Below are 16,435 nucleotides of genomic sequence, written 5' to 3'. Positions count from 1 at the left end.
TGTTTCTGCTAAAAATACAAAGAGGATTACTGGAGAAACTCTGCATTGTAAATGATTTCAGAAAAAGCAATTGATAAGTGTCTGTGTGACTGTAACGTGTACATAAATTAGTGGGAGCACCATTTCAGTGTGCAAATACTACTAACATTTTTTTGGTTTGAAGTTGGATTTATGGTTGACACAAGAGGTTAACAGATGTTCTGCCATAGGACTCTGGCGCATAAATTCTGATTTATAGTTCAGCATCAGACATTCAATACTAGAGAGATGTCCTGTCTGTGATCAGGTATTGCTGTGTTTACATTCGTTACTTTGTGATATGACCTATGGTGATAAGGTAAACTTACTACTTTTACTTACTACTTACTTACGTTCACTAAATATGAGATTACAGTTTTTTTGAGGAGGCGAGTATCAGCCATTCTGGAGCCTTTGGTGAAGCTACAGCAGCTACTGAAAACATTACACTACACAAAAGATGTTCTGTACGCCCCGTCTTCTGATGTGCTTGACAGGCTTGCAATAGGCTACAATGAACCAACCTGTGAAGGATCTGATATCTGTAATTTCTGCGTACTTAGTCCTGCAACGAACACTGTGTGTAAACTGGAGCAGTGAGTTGATTTGTTAGAGGGTAGTCCATTTACATGTTTTCTCAAATCCTTTGATCTTAACATGTTCCAGAGGACGATATCCGCGCTGCGCAAATCAAAGTGAGTAATGATAAATCCAGAAAGGCTGATTTAAGTCTAAAGTTAGCTGACTTCATGAGACAGACAATTTCTCAATGATCTTTTTTGTATAAAACGGATGATCATGATGTTATGCTAACATCTTATTTCTGTTGTCTTTTTCCTACGGTACATCCCATCTAATCTCTGTTGGAACTGAACTAATTTGACTGCCTTCAGTATTGTTGAGTTCAATTCAAATGAATGAGTAGATTTAAATTCAGCACCAATGTAATGAATGGTCAGTGTTTTTTTATTGGCCAAATGCAATTTATACACAGTACACTGCACACAGAGTTTGTTCTCTGCATTTAACCCATCCTAATTAGGAACAGTAGGCAGCCATTGTGTAGCACTGGGTAGCAGTTAGGGGTTCATGGCCTTGCTTAAGGGCACCTTCGGCAGTGGCCCAATCTTTTGCTTTCATCAATTGGTATATTTTTGTTTGACAAAAAGACATACGGTAGGGCTCACAGTATTCTGTTCAAAGGATGCGAAAATTACAGAACATCATTCTGTTCAATAACCTGGAAATATCATTTGATGTTATGCTAACATCTTATTTCTGTTGTCTTTTTCAGCTATAACTGTAACCTTTAAAGATACATAGTTAAACACGGTGGTCCAACCTACCTGATGTTTCTACTGGGATTATTTTATCTACTGTGTTGCTTTGCTAGCGTCTTTGATACACCAAATCTACCTGTGGCTCAACAGGTAAATTAGGTCTCCAGCCTAAGGTTAGTTAAAGTGTTGTTGTTAATGACATATAAAAGCATAAAACATGCATTTTAGATGAATGTGATGTATACACTTTAAAACATCATGAAAAACATTCAATATATTGCTGCCATTTAATTGTATGTACGTGAGGGGTTTTCTACCTCGAAGTTATTACAAACAAAAGGAACATTTCAAAACTGTCACCATGGAAATTACTTACATTGATTAAAAAAATGCACCAGTGAACAGCAAACACCTACGGTACATCCCATCTAATCTCTGTTGGAACTGAAATCTGCTGTTGCTGCAAGTCTGGGATGAGACAGTTTAGTTGATAAAAACAGGATATGATGCTACATGTATCAACACGTGCAAAACAGAATGACTGAGTATCTTATGTAATAACAGGATATTGGGCTACATGTGATGAAAGGTTTAGTAAACCCCCCTAACTGATTTATAAAATGCAAGGCCATAGAAAAGGCTATGAGAGAAAAGAGGAGTGGAAAAGGACAGAAAAGGAGAAGGGTGAGGAGGGAGGATGTCAACATCTCACAAATATTCTGGCATATTCATGTTTTAAATTTCCTCTTTATTAAAGGTAGAAATGTGTGTCTTCATTAGTAACAATGAAGCCGTGAATGACAGACAATTGATTTGACCTTAATTTAGACAAGGTTGGCTGAGCATAGCTCTTCTTTTACCACAACACCCCGTTTACAATTACACTAAGAAATATAGTAATTAATATAAATAGTTATTAAAGCATCACAGGCAGATATTGTGTATGGCTTTGGAGTTACAGAGTGGAATAAAGTGTTTGGGTCTTTAAGTGTCTTTGCATTGCACCAGTGCACCCGCAATACAGTGGTCATCCCTTCCAGAGCAAAGACACAGCAGTGAAAAGCTGAAAAGGGGACAGAGACCCAGAGTTGGCTGTATGCATCTATGTGTTGTTTGTAGGAGGAGACATTCTTATAATACGCCAGCAACATCTGCTGAAAGCTGAACAGATATCATTCTCACTTAATGCTTAACAGACATCAGATTTACTGAGGCTGCAGGTTAAGAGGTGGTGGCTTTATTTATTTTAATTTGACTGCCTTCCAGTATTGTTGAGTTCAATTCAAAGGAATGAGTAGATTTAAATTCAGCACCAATGTAATGAATGGTCAGTGTTTTTTTATTGGCCAAATGCAATTTATACACAGTACACTGCACACAGAGTTTGTTCTCTGCATTTAACCCATCCTAATTAGGAGCAGTGGGCAGCCATTGTGTAGCACCTGGGTAGCAGTTAGGGGTTCATGGCCTTGCTTAAGGGCACCTTCGGCAGTGGCCCAATCTTTTGCTTTTATCAATTTGGTATATTTTTGTTCGACAAAAAGACATACGGTAGGGCTCACAGTATTCTGTTCAAAGGATGCTAAAATTACAGAACATCATTCTGTTCAATAACCTGGAAATATCATTTGCCAAATGTGTAAATCTTCATCAGTTTCAGTAATTAATCACACCTTGTGGATTGTGCTTTATATTTAGGTGGAGAAGAAGGTATCAATAGCATTTGCACACCTAAAGCATTTTCTCATGTCTAATACCCGCTGTGCTGCTGAATGTATTGGAATCTGCCAGTGCTATGAATGAGCTATTGGCCAGATTAAAGGCTGTCGGGATTTTCTGTCTTTGACACCAGATGATAATATTGCAGCAAGTGTGCAGCAGACGACACAGCGAGGTGTGACTGTGAGTGACACTTAATAAGATATGGAGAACGACAGACATAAATCACCAGCACCGTAATGACAAAGCTGCTCTGCTGTTGCCCTCAGTTACTGCATGGTTGATAACTGTAACACACCGAGATCCATTAGTTTTAACCTTGCGGCACATGTTTAAAGCGTCTGTGGCATGCACATAAACACACACACTCACTCACAGTGAAAATGACATTACCTGAGATAGTGATCTGATCTGAGGGGGGTGTGTAATTATAAGAGTCACAACCTCAATTGTAAATCTAGCTGCATTCCTGTAGAGTCATTTACATAGCTCTATCACACATTCACACAATCCTCACACCTGAGGCTTATACCTGTACCTCTTGTACAAAATGTGGAATCGATATGCTGTGGTTTGGATAGGTTTGGAAAAATTGCACTTAGTCTCACTTTCTGTATCCTTCACACAGACCCCTCAGGACAATTTTTCTCAGCCTTTCCATGACTCTGTGAACATTAATGGCTGGTGTAAAACAGATGTAAATGTATTAAAAAAATACACAAAATACATCGAGACATTGGGTGTGGCAGGTCTTCAGTGGTTATAGCTGAGTTAATGTCTTGTTACTTAGAATGGTGATTAGATGCTTCCCCCTTCTGGAGTAAATCTGCCATTACAACTCTAACAGGCCGCATCCAGAGTACAGTTAAGCCAATCTAAATAGCTGCTATATATATATATATATATATTTAAAAATGTTTAACTGTAACTGTTTGCACAATTACGCAATATCAGTTAATTCTCATTATGTTATACTTGTCTTGTTCACAAGCCAATTAATGAAGGGTTCAGAGACATAATTACCACTACACTGTATATTATACACTCTGGATTTCATTTGCACCATTTGCTCCCTGCTTGATTTAAATCATGGACATTCATAAAGGAAGACATGTCCACTGTAAATTAGCTACAGACGAAGGCTGTGACACTAAATGATAAAGGATGGATTGGAAGCTTAGTACAGCTGAACGTTAAATGCCATTGTATGATGTAAATGTTTTTTTTATTATGTGGTACAGATATGTTGAGTTTGAAAGCATTGAGATAACTTGTTATGAATTGGCTATATAAGTAAAATTTAATTTAATTTCCTATGATAGAGCTATTGTGTCTATATTATGATGAAAAAGAATAGACGTGTTGGCGATGGTGATGTTGGGATGATATGCTTAATGTAAGTAAGTGTGGCTTGTATTTGTAGTGTGTCGTATATGGCCTGATGGCCTATTGATCATGTGTACCAGTATGGGATTATTTTTTTTCAAAATATTTCTGCTCCTTTGATCACAAAAAAAATACAAGCCTTGAACCTCCCACATGATCTAATTTTAATGATTATTCTAATACTAGATTTACCTGAATGTGTGTATCATATTGACCCACTGTCATCTCACTCTGTGCTCTGCTCTGTGTGTACCACCTACATTCTGTCCCATCAGTGTAGGTGGATATGGTGGATTGGCCAAGAGTGGTTGGAGGACACTCTGCTGCCAATTGGGTCCTGCCATCGCTTCAGTTTAAATATGTTCTTGTCTGGATTAGCAGCTGATAGCAGTGTTTACTCAAGTTGTTGAATATTGTACATATTGTAAACAGATTGTAGTTGAATCTACCATTGTATATATTCTCTGGGGAACATCAGTAGTGGACTGCATTTTTGTTGTGTACTTTAGTTCTGTCAGTTATTATTTTTATGATTGTTTCAGCATTAGTGCATTCTGATGATAAAACATCCTGAAATAGGAAATTGAACCTACTCTTAGTCTTGAACTTTCTTCCCTTAAACAGGAGCAAAATCATCTTCATCGGCATGCTAACTCATAACCCGGAAGACAGAATGGATCTACTTTCCTTTATCATGCATTCTCAGACTTTTTCATCATTATGTGTGTTTTGCCACCTTTCTCTTTTTCTCACATGCACACACTCTCACCATCACAGACATTTGTAAGTGAAGTGGGTCAGAGGGCGGAGGAGATGAATGGAGGTCTGAATAGAAGGATGGAGAGATGAATGGATGGCTGAATTAATGAATGAATGGGTGCATGGATAGATGCAAGAGAGAAGAAGATGTAAAGAGGTCAGAGAGGCACAGACTGGCTGAACTCCAACACAGGCGGAGTGTAACATCTTTTCTGTCCTTTTTAAGTAAAACTTCACCCTAAAACACACTTTACATATAATGGCAGTCTGAGGACTTCTGAATATTTTACTTTCAGTCCTGTTTATGTTCAGAAACCTCACCATAGTGACCTGTCACAGGCAACATTACATGGAAAAGAGGTTGGGGTGGGTCGGGATAAAATGGCCTGGAAAAAGGTAGTAATGTCAGAAGAAAGATGAGAGGGTAGGAGGAGGTATTTTGTTAGGAATGTTCGTTTGAAACTTTTATCATGATCATTTTCAGAAAATGACAGAGAGCAATGACACATGGAAGGTTCTACAGTAAATTTAATAAATAAATCCCAGAACCAACTTTACACTTCTTAACTTGCATCGAGGACTCAAAACTGATTTCATAAGTTCGGAAACCACAGTGACCAAAGACTGTTAAGACAACTCATCTACTTCAAACACAACATTGCATTTCTACACAAAAGACTATACTTTGCTTTAGAAATATCAGATTTAGAATCAGGCCACTTGTAATTTTAGCTAAACTATAACTTTTCTTTATTGCAGAGACAATCTCTTGTTTATTACATACTGTCACTTGACAATACTAGCTCATTAACAATTGAATACACAAAGACAGCTAATTTCATAACTACATTCCTTTTGTGCACCTGGCTAAATATGATGAACAGGCACTTTAAAGCTTAGATTTTTCCAGTTTCCAAAAGTACCATAATTCATTCACTTATGGCAAAGTTTACTACAAGACAGTCATTTTGTTAGGGGATGTTTAGCAAAAATGTTCACTGTTCTTAGTGTGGCAATTATTGTAATCACAATTAAATGATACTTAAATAATTAATAAAATAATACTGATGCCTGTTGAAACCTATTATACTGTATGCTGCAATATTTTGATGTCACATTGGCCACACTATGATGTGTTTTTATTAATCTATTCAATTAAAATAGTTACATAACATAAAATAATAGTGTATATTATGTATAGGGATTGGGATCGAGACCCGGTTCCAAAATTTCTCAAAACCCGAAAATCAATAAGGTTCGAGCTGATCGATACTGCTATAGAGACTTGCGGATTTTCCTCATACCGTGCAGGCGTACCTCATGCACATTGGGTCTGGTCTTGCCAAATAACCATCACTAAATAATAATAAAGTATCGATAGTGGTATCGATAAAGAATCAGATCGTTAAGCAGTCTCAATAAGAGTATCAATATCAATAAAAATTAACGATCCCCATCCCTAATTATGTATAACGGTAATGTAATTGTTATATGAAGATTTTTTTAAATTCTTAATTGGACCTTTTGAATTAAAACATATATTTAAGGGGGGCCCTGTCCCACTTTTCTTAAAATATCAGCAGAGGCAAAGAAATGGCAGAGCCATTAAATACAAGGTTTAGTGGCCTTCACTGCAGCACTGATGGTGACAAAGCAAAGTGTGTGTCTGTGTGTGTTTGTTTGTAGAGGATATCCTTGCAAGGCTACATGGCCTGTTGCATATGGCTGATAGACCATTGATAGAAAACCTTCTCCATCACAGTAACTGATTCCCTTCTAAGATGGATAGAACTTTTGTGTGTGTGTGTGTGTGTGTGTGTGTGTTGAGATAGGGCCGTGTGCAGTCGTCAGATGAGCACAATCATCCCACATTTTGTTTATATTTCAGGGTGCGTGTTGGTTTGTGTGTTAGTTGGTATGTGTGTAGGAATGTGTGTGTGTGTGTGTGTGTGTTGGAGTGAGTTTGTGTGTGCGCCTGTGAATGTGTGTGTCCATTTGTCTTTCTACCAGTTTAAGCTGCCAATGTAATCACCATGAGAAAGACTCTGGAAACGAACTCTCTAACCTTCGCAACCCCCCCCCCCCAGGCAACTCTTAGGAGCTACACACGCGCACACACACTCTCATATGCTGCACTTTTGTCCCCTTTTTTAAATTAAAAATTTATTCTGACTACAAATTAGACACAGTCATGGATGACTACCCAAGTGAAACACTCATTATAGGCATTTAATGCTCATAAAGTTCTGTTTCAAATAAACCCACCAATGGAAGATACACTTCTCATCATTAACTCAGGAGATTTCACATGATATCAGGTGTATCTAAGTTAACAAAAATGTGATTCATACTAGTGAAGTGCAGTGGAGTTGACAAAATCTGAGGTAGCACACACACCTACTAGATTTTCACTTAACACCCACTTGTGACTGAATGCAAAAGAACACTGGACAATATACCCCCACTGTACATCAATATTGTAGCAATATACAGAAGCTTCTGACCATGTGGCAGCACAGAGAGCAATTCTTAATTCTGTAGAAGCACACCAATCATCGAAGAACAAATTAACTATGCACCAATTTGGATTTTACTGCACAGGCCAGAAATTTCAGCCTGACACTGACCCAGGCCTGAAAGCTGACTAAATGTTTGAGCACAATAATGGCCAATAATTTTACATCAAAACTCCCTCTTTCTCCATGTACAGTAGCTCACAAAAGTAAGAACACCCCTAACTTTTTTGTAAATATTTATTATATCTTTTCATGTGACAACACTGAAGAAATGACACATTGCTACAAGTAAGGTAGTGAGTGTACAGCTTGTATAACAGTGTAAATTTGCTGTCCCCTCAAAATAACACATCACAAGTGAGTCTACCCCTAAGTGAAAATGTCCAAATTGGGTCCAATTAGCCATTTTCCCTCCCCAGTGTCATGTGACTCGTTAGTGTTACACGGTCTGAATGGGGAGCAGGTGTTTTAAATTTGGTGTTATCGCTCTCACACTCCCCCATACTGGTCACTGGAAGTTCAATATTGCACCTCATGGCAAAGAACTCTCTGAGGATCCGATACAAAGAATTGTTGCTCTACATAAAGATGGCCAAGGCTATAAGAAGATTGATAAGTCCCTGAAACTCAGCTGCAGCACGGTGCCAAAACCATACAGCAGTTCAACAGGACAGGTTCCACTCCGAATAGGCGTTGCCATGGTCGACCAAGGAAGTTAAGTGCACGTGCTCAGCGTCATATCCAGAGGTTGTCTTTGGGAAATGAGTGCTGCCAGCATTGCTGCAGAGGATGAAGGGATGGGGGGTCAGCCTGTCAGTGCTCAGATCAAACACCGCACACTGCATCAAATTGGTCTGCATGGCTGTCGTCCCAGAAGGAAGCTTCTTCTAAAGATGAGGCACAAGAAAGCCAGCAAATAGTTTGCTGAAGACAAGCAGACTAAGGACATGGATTACTGTGGTCTGATGAGACCAAAATAAACTTATTTGTTTCAGATGGTATCACGCGTTTGTGGCGGCAACCAGGTGAGGAGCACAAAGACAACAGTGTCTTACCTACAGTCAAGTATGGTGGTGGGAGAGTCATGGTCTGGGGCTGCATGAGTGCTGGTGGCACTGGAGAGCTACAGTTCATTGACCATGAATGCCAGCATGCACTGTGACATACTGAAGCAGAGCACGATTCCCCTCCCTTCGGAGACTGGGCCGCAGGGCAGTATTCCAACATGATAATGACCCCAAACACACCTCCAAGACGACCACTGCCTTGCTAAAGGAGCTGAGGGTAAAGGTGATGGACTGGCCAAGCATGTCTCCAGACGTAAACCCTAATGAGCATCTGTGGGGCATCCTCAAATGAAAGGTGGAGGAGCGCAAGGTCTCTAACATCTACCAGCTCCGTGATGTTGTCTTGGAGGAGTGGAAGAGGACTCCTGTGGCAAACTGTGAAGCCTGGTGAACTCAGTGCCCAAGAGGGTTAAGGCAGTGCTGGAAAATAATGGCATCCACACAAAATATTGACACTTTGGGCCCAATTTGGACATTTTCACTTAAGGGTTTACTCACTTTTGTTACCAGCAGTTTAGAAATTAACGGCTGTGTGATGGTGTTATTTTGAGGGTTATACAAGCTGTACACTCAATACTTTACATTGTAGCAAAGTGTCATTTCTTCAGTGTGGTCACATGAAAAGATATAATCAAATATTTACAAAAATGTGAGGGGTGTTCTGTACTTATCTTGCTCATGCATACATTCAGTGTCTTTGAATAATGAACATTTTTTCCTATTGCTCTAGCTATTTTCACATTCTCTCCAATGGGGTTGTATTTACATTATTTGTCCAATATGGACTATAATAATAACTATATGAGCATGAAATGACAGAAATGGGTGTCTCACTCACGTAGTTATCAAGGATGCTTGGTTTTTGATAGGTCCTCCAGGGAAAAATTATTTGCTAAAAGTAATGCACGTAATGTAACATACACACCTCTCTACAACGTCTTGGCCACTCCAGCATGTATGCTGCTCGACCTCCATCTCACTTTCACAAAGCATCTCTGGCAGCTCAGAGAAAAACCACTGGTACCGCTGGATAGAACCCTCAAACTCCCTTAAAGATGAAAGAGAGAGAGACAGAGGTGTGCAGTTGAATGCTTGGGTTAGTAACAGTAAGGCCAATGTACCATGTGCTTTTATTTGTTCCAGTTTAGACTTGGAACCCTGTGAAATTCCTTGTGATAGACTCTGGAACTGGTAAGTCACTGAAAGCAACATCAGGAAGGCAAACAAGCTCATAGTACTTTTGATAATGACTGCATAATATGTTCTGTACTCAGGTTTTATTTTCTCGCCTTCAGGAAATAGTTACATGCTTTAGAAAGGAACGACATATAAAATGATGAAGAGATCATATTATTCAAATGCAACTCAAGCTACAGAGAATTAAAAGTTCACTGACTGTTTGGCATGTGATTACTGTTACTGGTGGTGACAACTTTACTATACAACTTTATTGGCCTGATCTTTGCACTGGATTGTAAAATACATAGCCTAAGTCGAGGGTAAAAAACTCTTTGACACTGGCTCTTCTTTAGGGACTAATGAATGGAAGGAATTAAGTAAATAACTATTGCAGAAAACACAAGCAGAATTTTAGATGTCTGTCATTTTACTTCTTGATTATAGATTAATACTTCTTTGATAATAAGACAAATTTACCTTGATAGTTTTTTCAGGCTGCGACTCTTGTCTCCTCTGGAACCTTTAAGGACTGACCTGGTGGGAGACACAAGCACAGAAATAATGTTTGATGTAATTTTTGTCTGCTATGACTGAAGGTCAAATGTAAAAAGAACCTCTACTCTGTCTCCTCACAAATTTAATCACAAATTAACTTACTGTGGCTAAATTCTAACTTTCCCCATATTCTGACTTCTGACAAGAACTCTTACATCTCATCAGATGTATGCAACTCACCTCCGGGATTGCAGCTGCAGATGCTGATGACCCACTGCGGGAGGCAATGTTACAGGTGACCTGTCCGAGGTTACTGACGTAGCAGGACTCACAGAGATTGTACTATGCGAGGTGGTGGGACTTGCACTTGGCATCACGGGACCAGTTCCCTGGGATCCACACACCTTCTCTACCTGAGGAAGAGACCGTTTCCAGGGTAGTGTTTTGGAGATGCTAATGATGTAGCTGCTTTTCAAAGGAACACAAAATGAAGCAAATGGAGTATCTAGAACAGCGGTTTCCAACTTTTTTATTCGCAGCCCATCAGATGAGCTCAAGTACTCCTTCATCAACCAACATGTCCCAAATGTGTTCTTTTGATGAGGTTTTAAGCTAAGTGAGATATTGTTATAAGACAGTATTCCTGTATTGTCCATTTTTAGGCCTGGTCTTATTTTTTTGTCTTTTTTCATTACCACTTGAAGCAGCAGAAACTGGATGCTTCAAACATTTATCCATTTGCCATTTCTACTACTGGCTTGTTATCTAGTTTTCACTAACTTTTAATTTCAGAATGTGGTGGTAAGAGTTTTACGACTGATTCAGGTTGCTGGGAGGCATGTCTTCTGCAGTCTGCCTTTCATGGCTGGAAGTTGATTGGTTATTGTGACAATAAACAAGATATAAATATCTTAGATCAGCCTCACACCAATTTGTAATCCTGTTAGCGTGTTTATTTTCTTCCAAATAATAAAATTAATAAAAGTAGTACTAAGTCAAAGGCAACTAGATAATTTGACATATTCCTTCTAGATACTCTACAACTATACGTTCCCATAATAAAATACATTACATTTATTTAGCTGACGCTTTTATCCAAAGCAATTGCTATATATGTCAGAGGTTGCACGCCTCTGGAGCAACGAGGGGTTAAGTGTCTTGCTCAGGGACACAATGGTGGACGGCCACAGTAGGAATTGAACCCAGGTCTCCCACACCAAAGGCAAGTATCTTATCTATGCGCTATCACCACCCAATACCCAATAAAAATACAATATGCATTTGAGTATTGTGATGCCATGAAATCCAAGCTGAGCAGTCAGAATAGCATAACTCTGTACTGTACACTACTTCCACAATTTCTATGTGTACTGTAAAATAAAGCAACCCACAAAATTGACCTAAACCTTAATCTTAAAATGTTATGTTGCAATCATCTATTAACTATAAATGCTGCACTTAGGGATTAGCCATTGGTGATGTGCCTAATGAATAAGAAACTCGATTAAATATTCAATGAAGTGGTAATTTCTTATTAGCCGCAATTAGCTGTGTGATTATGCTTGTATGTGTTTGTTTACCTCTCAGGAATCTACTCTACTAAGTCCACAATGTTCTCTCAAAGTTGGATGGCTACTCTATTTCTTCCTCCAACAGTGTGTGCCTGCATGCATGTGTTTGTGTGTCGTCTGTTTGTCTAGAGATTAGCCACAGAAACTTTCTCATCACTCAGAACCAAGCTGCATTCTGGGTATCGGTTGTCCCGCCAACCACAGTCTTTGTCTGGCACTGGATCTGTATTCGCACTCAAATACACACTCGCACACACACACAGACTGAGGGGAACCCCAAATTCTCTGAAGAATGAGGCTGTTTTTAGCCCATCTAGGTACAAGGCTTTTGTGAGAAGATCCAACTGCCAGGCTGAAAGAAAACCCACGGCCTTCCTCACTCTGTGTCCAAAATTCAAATGACTTTATTATTGGGGCGTATGAGTAAGGATGGTTTAGCAGTCTGTTACTGATCCCTTTCAAGTGACACATTTCAGGGGCACAATTACTTAATTATTTAAACCTTTTTAAGTGACTGGCATCAATAAACACAGTTCAAACTGTATTTTGTGTAACAATGTAAAGTATACAGTATAAAAAGACAACCACTTGGATACATATTCCCCTCCATCCCTTTATCCCCTCTGCTTACTGTGGCTGTAATGCGTGGCCCGTGCAGCTGAGCGTGCAGTATAGCATCATTCACATGATTTCGGACTGCTAACAGAGCCAGCTCCAGGCTGTTGTGGTTGCTGCTGGTTGCTAAAGTAGCAGCTAACCGTTGCAGCAACAACACCAAACTCCCCCAGGGGGTGCCAAGCTCTGATACTCCCACCTAGAATAGAGGAGACAGGAAAAGTGAATTCAGATAAGGGAGGAGGAGAGAAATGGGGTGCATAGTTGACAAATGTGGAAAGAAGAAGAGGAGAAAGAGAACAAGGACATGTTTTAATGTTACATTTAGTTTCTTAAAAGCTGGTAAATTGGCTTTGATGTGTTTCATATATCATACTTCAAAATCAGTCTAGAAGTGACAAATTGATTGTGACATGTTGCTATAATTAGAAAAAACAAATGGATGGATGGAACTGAGCCACTGGTTGAAATGACTAGCAGTTTCTGTCTCATGACAGTATAGCCAAGACCGCATTTTCCATAAACCAAGTTGCCTTCTGTCACAGAGAGGCTGTTCTTACTTGTCCCTCATCTTCTCCTTGACTTTGCTGTGTGTTTCTCTTTCCTTTACTTTACTGAATAGGATATATATGATGGGAGTGTTTTTTTGCATCACACTTTCTTTGCTTCCAAGAAACTCTCAAGCAGGATATACAGTGCCATCTTCCAACATTGTGCTATAAAGAAGTCTCTATATTGTAAGTGCTGTTAAAACTGTCCAGCAATTTTCGAAGCAGCCCAGCAAAATGCACGGAAGACACTGCCAATTCTCTTAGCAATGCTCTTGTTATTTGTCAGTCACGTAATATGGGAATGGTTTATTGATGATAAAATGCTGTGAATGACTGATTCAGTATTGTGAGAGATGGAAGCTTTACCACATGTTTTTACATGCCTCTCCAGAGGCAAAGGGGGACAAATACTTTGAGGCCTCCCATTCACCCAAAACAGTATCAGCTATAATACACACACACACACACACACACACACAACTTGGAATAACTTTAAATAAAGTTTTGCTATCCTCCAAATTCTTAATCTGGAACGAGATTACAAATAGTAACAAATAAACATTACTAATATATATCTAAAATAATTAAGTGGCAAGTTAGTTTAAAGGAATAGTTAAATTTTTTTGGGAGCTATGCTTAAATCCTTCTTATCACATAACTGCAAATTGTTGTTTTTTCAAATTTCTGCTTGTATATGGATTAAATAAACAAGCTATAACATGCCAGTTGGCGAAATTGAGAAGTTTCCCAGTTTTTATGCTAAGCTAAGCTAATTGTCTCCTGCCTCTAGCACCATACTTAATCCGCAGATGTGATCTTTCGATCAAATTTTTTCTCTTACTCTCAGCAAGAAAGCGAATGTCATACTATTCTTTTAATGTGAAATTTCTGATGACTCAGTGACAGAGAACATGCACAGATGATGACACAAATACAGAATCCAATATTGAATTTTATTAGTATTAGTGTGTAAAGTATAAGTATGATACAAATGTGCACACATATTAAAACAGATAAACACATACAAACAGTAAATGCACAAACACTTACCAGACATCCTCTCATAATGTTGATACACAGTCCGGTACAGGGCCGTATCAGTGTCAGGCCTCTGCAGTGGGAACAGTACTGCATCCTCACTAAGCCTCGCCCACACTCTCTGGATAACGTTGCCTTCTCGGTTGCATTCACAACCTCTCCCGCCAGCTTCAGCAGTCGGCTCAGTGCTCGGCCCGCCCCGAGCGCACGGGACAAGCTGTGGACCAGGAGGCGAGGATGGGGTCCGAATGGGCTGACATCCTGCCGCGTCATCCGGAGGCAATCGTCGTGATTGGTGGAGGGGGGATGAAAGGACTGGGGTGACATGTGGCCGATACCAGGGTTGAGCAGGCGGCGGTAGACCAGCGGGAAAAGGTCATTGTAGAACCTACGCACACTGTTCTCCAATGAGGAATTAGAGTCTCCAGAAAGGTGGCGTTTGATGTTGCTGAACAGCTGAAACACATGGGGCCGACAGTCGGACGCCAGAGCAGAGTAGGCACTGTCGAACAGAGTGCTGGTCAGGTTAGATGTGAATGACACGAGTGACCCAAAGGTCTCTGGAACGAGGGAGAAGACAGGAAGAAAGGGAGACAAACGTGCAATTTATTGTACCATGTACAATAGTGACAAACTACTCAACAACTCCACAACTGTTTGCAAAGTTACTAGTTTTCTAATATCTAATGACCCTTCGTCTTGCTGGAATAGGAACAACTAGTGTACCAAGCATGCTTGTGGACTAGTGTACTACTAGTATAGTATCTAACACTAACCCTAGAGAAAATGTCAGGGCATCACCAAAGACATTGGTGTTTATCTTCTGGAGACCATAAATGTCTGTGTCAGATTTAATGGCAATGTATCCACAAGTTGGATTGCCATATTTCAGTATGGAGCAAAGTGTCAGATCAGTGGTTCTCAACCTTCTTTGGGCCAGCGCCCCCCTATCCATTAACCAGGTCCCTTACTGCCCCCATCAAAAAAGATGTTTGCTATTTTCCCTGAATATTGTTGATTTTTTTTATTGTTACTATTGTTATTAAAAACATGTAAAAGGTAGATTTTGAGCATTAAACACTTAATTTCCTGCATTCTGGTGAAAATTTCTCCTCCAATTTCTGCTTTTCTGCACCAATTTATGGTGGAAATGTCTAAAAATTCAGGTGGCAGGTGACAATTCAAAATATATAATTATAATAGAATATAATCTAGTGAGGCTCTGGGCATTCTTATTGCTTTTAAATATTTTTCTCCTGTAGATCAACTTAGTTAATATCATCCCTGCTGAGTCAACACACATGATTAAGTCTTAGCACCTCTTTTGTGGGGAAGTAACCTATTTAAATGTGTTTGTGGCCCCTTTTCATCTCAGTAATAAATTAATCCGTTTTAATTCAGTTATTGACTGGACTTTATTAGCTCATCTGTTAACAACTTCATATCATAGCTCTCCTTATTAGCTAGGCTCCTTACATGCTTGCTAACAACTTTTAATAGCTGAGTCTCCGACATTGACAGCATTGTGTTGGACAGATTTGGGCAGCTGTGTTATGGAGGGAGAGAGAGTTCGAGGGACGGATGACGAGCGAGAGGATGTGCTGCGCCAATACGCGCTGCCTGCAGCTCAAATACGATTTTAAATAGGTCTAGGAAAAAAAATCGAAATTCAGTATGTGACGGTCAGCATTGATATTGTGTCAGGCCGCCACAAATAAATTAACGTATGGGAAACACTGTAACTTATCTGCACATTCAGAATCTCTCCCACATATCGGAGTTCTCTGACAAGTCATAATGGGAGACTAACGTCATTAGCCTATTTAAAGAGGATTCATAATAGTTTACTACATGCCTTAGGCTGCATTATGTTACTGATTCGCTGGAAGTAAGTTACCCCCTTGCCGTCTAACAGAGAAAACTGAATGAGACGAGGAGGCCGCACATGCTGACACCTTTGATCAGACAGAAAGCTCACGAATAATTCCACACATGTTAACTTCAGCACCTCTGATAAACTGCCGCTTACAATCCCCAACAGAGCAAGAGAGGGCTTTAGTTTTTAACGTTACATTTTTATAGCCTACTGAAACTACTGTGTATGTCCGCTTTGGCACAAACTGTGACTCACAACGAGAGGTGGGTCCACATCACTGGCTGGTGTCGCAGCGAAGTTGCTTCCAGGGTGAGTCTAACGGCGGAATTTCCCTCTTGTAAATGTGTAACCGCTGTGATAAGACG

At 39.6% G+C, this 16,435-nt stretch overlaps 1 protein-coding gene across 2 annotated transcripts in view; it reads right to left on the bottom strand.

Moving 5' to 3' along the window:
* LOC119900369 (glypican-5-like) overlaps window positions 1-16,435 on the bottom strand; it is a 57,252-nt gene that overhangs the window by 31,660 nt on the left and 9,157 nt on the right. For both annotated transcript variants that reach the window (XM_038715243.1, XM_038715242.1), the window contains exons 3-7: window positions 14,207-14,754; window positions 12,622-12,804; window positions 10,660-10,832; window positions 10,402-10,458; window positions 9,671-9,793 (exon numbers count right to left, since the gene is read on the bottom strand). In XM_038715243.1, coding sequence (XP_038571171.1) covers window positions 9,671-9,793; window positions 10,402-10,458; window positions 10,660-10,832; window positions 12,622-12,804; window positions 14,207-14,754 — 1,084 coding nt within the window. The remainder of the gene's footprint in view (window positions 1-9,670; window positions 9,794-10,401; window positions 10,459-10,659; window positions 10,833-12,621; window positions 12,805-14,206; window positions 14,755-16,435) is intronic.

This window comes from Micropterus salmoides, unplaced genomic scaffold (genome assembly GCF_014851395.1).
Source record: "Micropterus salmoides isolate LMB-PRFRI ecotype aquatic unplaced genomic scaffold, ASM1485139v1 Ms_hic_scaffold_13, whole genome shotgun sequence".
NCBI lineage: Eukaryota > Metazoa > Chordata > Actinopteri > Centrarchiformes > Centrarchidae > Micropterus > Micropterus salmoides.
Note: the sequence above shows the minus strand (reverse complement) of the source record. Positions and strands in the feature narration are given on the sequence as shown.